General features: G+C 26.7%; 1 protein-coding gene across 1 annotated transcript in view; it reads left to right on the top strand.

Annotated features, from left to right (window-relative positions):
- LOC108685182 (leucine-rich repeat-containing protein 40-like) overlaps nt 1–3,606 on the top strand; it is a 5,223-nt gene extending 1,617 nt beyond the window's left edge. Inside the window, exons 3-11 of the mRNA XM_018189864.1 lie at nt 985–1,178; nt 1,291–1,494; nt 1,571–1,694; nt 1,799–1,968; nt 2,071–2,213; nt 2,295–2,498; nt 2,633–2,965; nt 3,070–3,255; nt 3,500–3,606. Of these exons, the coding sequence (XP_018045353.1) occupies nt 985–1,178; nt 1,291–1,494; nt 1,571–1,694; nt 1,799–1,968; nt 2,071–2,213; nt 2,295–2,498; nt 2,633–2,965; nt 3,070–3,255; nt 3,500–3,605 (1,664 nt within the window). The 3' untranslated portion in view covers nt 3,606. The remainder of the gene's footprint in view (nt 1–984; nt 1,179–1,290; nt 1,495–1,570; nt 1,695–1,798; nt 1,969–2,070; nt 2,214–2,294; nt 2,499–2,632; nt 2,966–3,069; nt 3,256–3,499) is intronic.
- Nucleotides 3,607–4,043: the final 437 nt, after the last annotated feature.

Below are 4,043 nucleotides of genomic sequence, written 5' to 3'. Positions count from 1 at the left end.
TATATATATATATACTTGATTAGTCACTATCAAGTGGCTAATTTGTTTGGTTTATCTGATTGTTTACTACTATCTGTTTCTACAACACATTAATCTAATGTAATGTAAAATAATTCAATAAGTTTCAATAATGTATTTATTTTATTAATTGAAATATCGTTTGAAAGTTGTTTAGAGAAAAAAAATTATTTATTTTTTTTTTATTTCACATGAGAAATCATCTTCCTGATTAAAATTTCTTGAATCTTTATAAAGATACATGTAAGCATTGTGAAAAAGAAAGATGTGCAATGTTATTCGTCATCATATCAAGTTTTTTTAGAATATATAAATATGTATCAAAACTCATATTTTAATATATCATTACTAGTTTAGACAAGATACAAAATTGATGTAATAAATTGGCATTTTTCTGATAAATTTATATTCTACAGATAAGCTATATCCAGCTGTAAGTCCAGCAGTGTGAAAATAAAATAAATTTGGTTTTGTACAATTGTGTTTATTTTTTTATGTGTATTTTTAATTTATATGTACATATAATATTATATATATTACAATATATATATAAATACAGTCATAAATTTTAAATTTTAAATTTCCTCAGCAAAATATTACGTTTAATATTTATTTTTTATTTAAGTTTAAGTTTAATGTTTATTTCATTTAATATCGTGTCACCAATGTTGTTTCAAGATACATTTGAAAACAATTTATGCTTATAATTATAAATGAAACATGCTTGGTGTCGTATAAATATGATTCATTATCATTATTTTAAATTGCTTTGCATGCTTTGCTAAAAAAACGTATAATATTAGAAATGATCATAGGTGTATCCAATGTAACTTATTGTTAGTTTATTCGCCATACCAGGTAAGTAAATTTTATATAATAATGCCTTCATTGAATTTAATGGCATAGTAGCTGTGCATAGTGCAAAAAGGGTAGAATCCTGAACATAGGAATTAATACGCTTTACAGTACCTGACAAAATATGGAATATAAATGAATTAACAGAAGAGGAATTACGTGATTTACATTTCGAACTTGATTATGAATCTTTAGAGGAGCGATGGTGGGAACAAGAGCCACTGAAGATGTTAGATATGAGCTGCAATAGTTTAACTGCAATCGATAATAAAATAGAATTTCTAACAGAACTGAATACTTTAAACGTATGTATAAATTATTTCTTGTTTCAATCATAAAAGTGTATGTTTTCAATATTTTTATATATGTATGGTCTTAAATATTTTAATACTGTCTTAAATATTTAATACTTTCTAGTTACATAGCAATTTGTTGGAAGAACTCCCACCTGAAATCGGTTCTCTGCGCAAATTAAAAATAGTAAATCTATCAGACAATAGACTAAAAAATTTACCTCATGAATTTTATATGTTGGAGGAATTATGCGAATTGTATCTAAGAAGTAATCAAATAAGTATACTCGAAGCTGAGATTGGAGATTTAATCATGTTAACTCATATGGTAAAAAACACGTCATTATACGTGATTATGTAAAGCCAATTTTTTAAATGAAATAATTGTATATACATCTTTTTAGGATTTATCGTATAATAATTTAAGAGAATTACCGATCGGAATGGGATATTTGGTGCGATTAAAGACATTGAATTTATGTCAGAATATGATAAAAGAGTTACCACCTGATGTAACAAATATGCGATGTGAGTTTTTCTTATACACAAACGTATTAATAATTGATACAAAAATGATTTATATTTTGCAATATTCATTATTCGATAAAATGATTATTGTATTTTTCTGATAGCATTAAAAACGTTAGATATCAGCTTTAATCAATTGGAGACGATACCACCATTAGGTGAATTACGGAAAGTAGAAAGAATTATGTTCCAGTCGAATAATTTGCAGGAATTTCCAGACATATCAGGTTGTTCAGCTTTAACAGTATTGCATTTGGATAACAATAACATTCCTGTATGTGTTAATGTATATATTTATGCTTAAGCCAATCAAGACTAAAATTCAGCTTGCTATTATAAACGCAGTTTACTAAAGCAATAATATTCTCTCTCGTAGGAAATTGATCCGCAACGCTTAGAGGCGGTAGGGCATCTAAAACAGCTCACAATGCAAAATAATATAATTGAAGTAATACCTGAAGAAATAATTAAATTAATAAATTTGGAAGTTTTTGACTTGTCACATAATAATATATCTTTGTATGTCACATAACTTTTCTTTCTCTTAATACTATGATTTTATATATTTAGAGTGTTCATTAAAATGGATCTTTTTTACAGAATACCTTATTGCATCGGCATATTACCCAATTTAAAGCAATTTGCAATCGAGGGAAATAATATAAAAAATGTAAGAGGAGATATAATACGATGCGGTACACCTCGCATTTTAACACATATTCGTCAAACTGTAGATGTTAATACAAGTATGAACACCAGAGAATTACTACAACCTAGTGCTAGTAATAGTATTCATCCTGATAAGTATGTAAAGATTAATTTATCTTAATAACATATCTTAATAATATGATCAACAAGATGTGTGTCATCATATTAAAAAAAATTTTTGAAAAAATATTTTATGTATAAAATCAAGTATATAATTTATAATAATACAGATATACGATGAAGAACACAAGATTGTTCAGCTTAGCTGGGCAAAATCTTTCGGAAATATCCGAAGAAATCTTGGAAGATGCAGCGGAAGCCTCTGTCACAACTATCGACTTAAGTAGAAATAAGCTATCAGAATTGCCTAATAAAATGTCAGCAATCGTTACGGTGACAGACTTAAAGTTGATTTCAAATCATTTAGCAAGCTTGCCAGAATGGATTGGTGAAAAGTACAAGTGTTTGCAAATTTTAGACATAAGTAAAAATCACTTGCAGTCCCTACCATCAAACATCGGTTGCTTGAAATACTTGCGAGATATTGATATCTCATTCAATAGGTATTAATTTTGATTTGTGCAGGATATGATTTGTGCAAGGAATGTTTCCAACATTCCTTTTTGACGTAGAAATATAAGTTTATGCGTTGAATATTATTCTGTAGGTTTACTGAGTTACCAGAAACTATTTATGATGTTGAAGCATTGGAAAGTTTGAATGCCAATGACAATCAAATCGCGAAAATAGATGTATCGCTGTTGGAAAAATTAAAAAGTCTAGCAGTTTTAAATCTGACAAATAACAATATCGCTCACGTACCTCCTGAACTTGGAAATTTGAAAAACTTAAGGTAAATAAATATTTTGCTGCATAATATTGTTTATATTTTCATCATACATTAGGCGAGTTTTTTAATTCATTGATTGATTAATCACATTATGCGCAGATATAATTTTGCTTCATAAATGCGATTGATTAATAGATGAATTAAAAAACTTATTGATACTTATTGTTAATATAATATTATTTGTTTTCATATAGCTGTATTGCTTAATGTTTTTATCTACAATATCGTAATATAAACGTTTTTTTAGGAATCTATTGTTATCTGGGAATTGTTTCAAATATCCCAGACAAGCAATTCTGATGAAAGATACAGAAGAAATACTGAGCTATCTACGTAATCTAATACCTCAATAACGGAGAGAAAACAAAATAGTTTATAAAAAGTATCCAGTCTCGAAACTGTTAAATATTTAATTGTTATTATATGAGTGTATTGCGCGGAAATATTATGTCTACGTATAAATACGTTTTTATTGATTTTTAAAAATTATGTACAATCTCATCCTAGATGACACATCAAGTGCAAAATAATTATAATAAGCTATAGATCAAATTAGTATAAACTAATATTTATATTATATAATATATTATCGATGTAAATTTAGTTAAGGAAAAATCATGCGTTCATAGAAATATATATAAAAAAATGATAGAATATGAGAATGTATAAATGCAGCAATTATATCATATTTTGAAAGAATGATATTTACGATAAGATAGAATTTAGATATTAGAATAAATGTGACTGAAGTGGAAGCTAATAAAGAATATAAAGATGAAAGAAAGTCAACG

The sequence above is a fragment of the Atta colombica genome, unplaced genomic scaffold, assembly GCF_001594045.1.
Source record: "Atta colombica isolate Treedump-2 unplaced genomic scaffold, Acol1.0 scaffold100, whole genome shotgun sequence".
NCBI lineage: Eukaryota > Metazoa > Arthropoda > Insecta > Hymenoptera > Formicidae > Atta > Atta colombica.
This window is presented reverse-complemented; position numbering and strand designations above follow the sequence as displayed.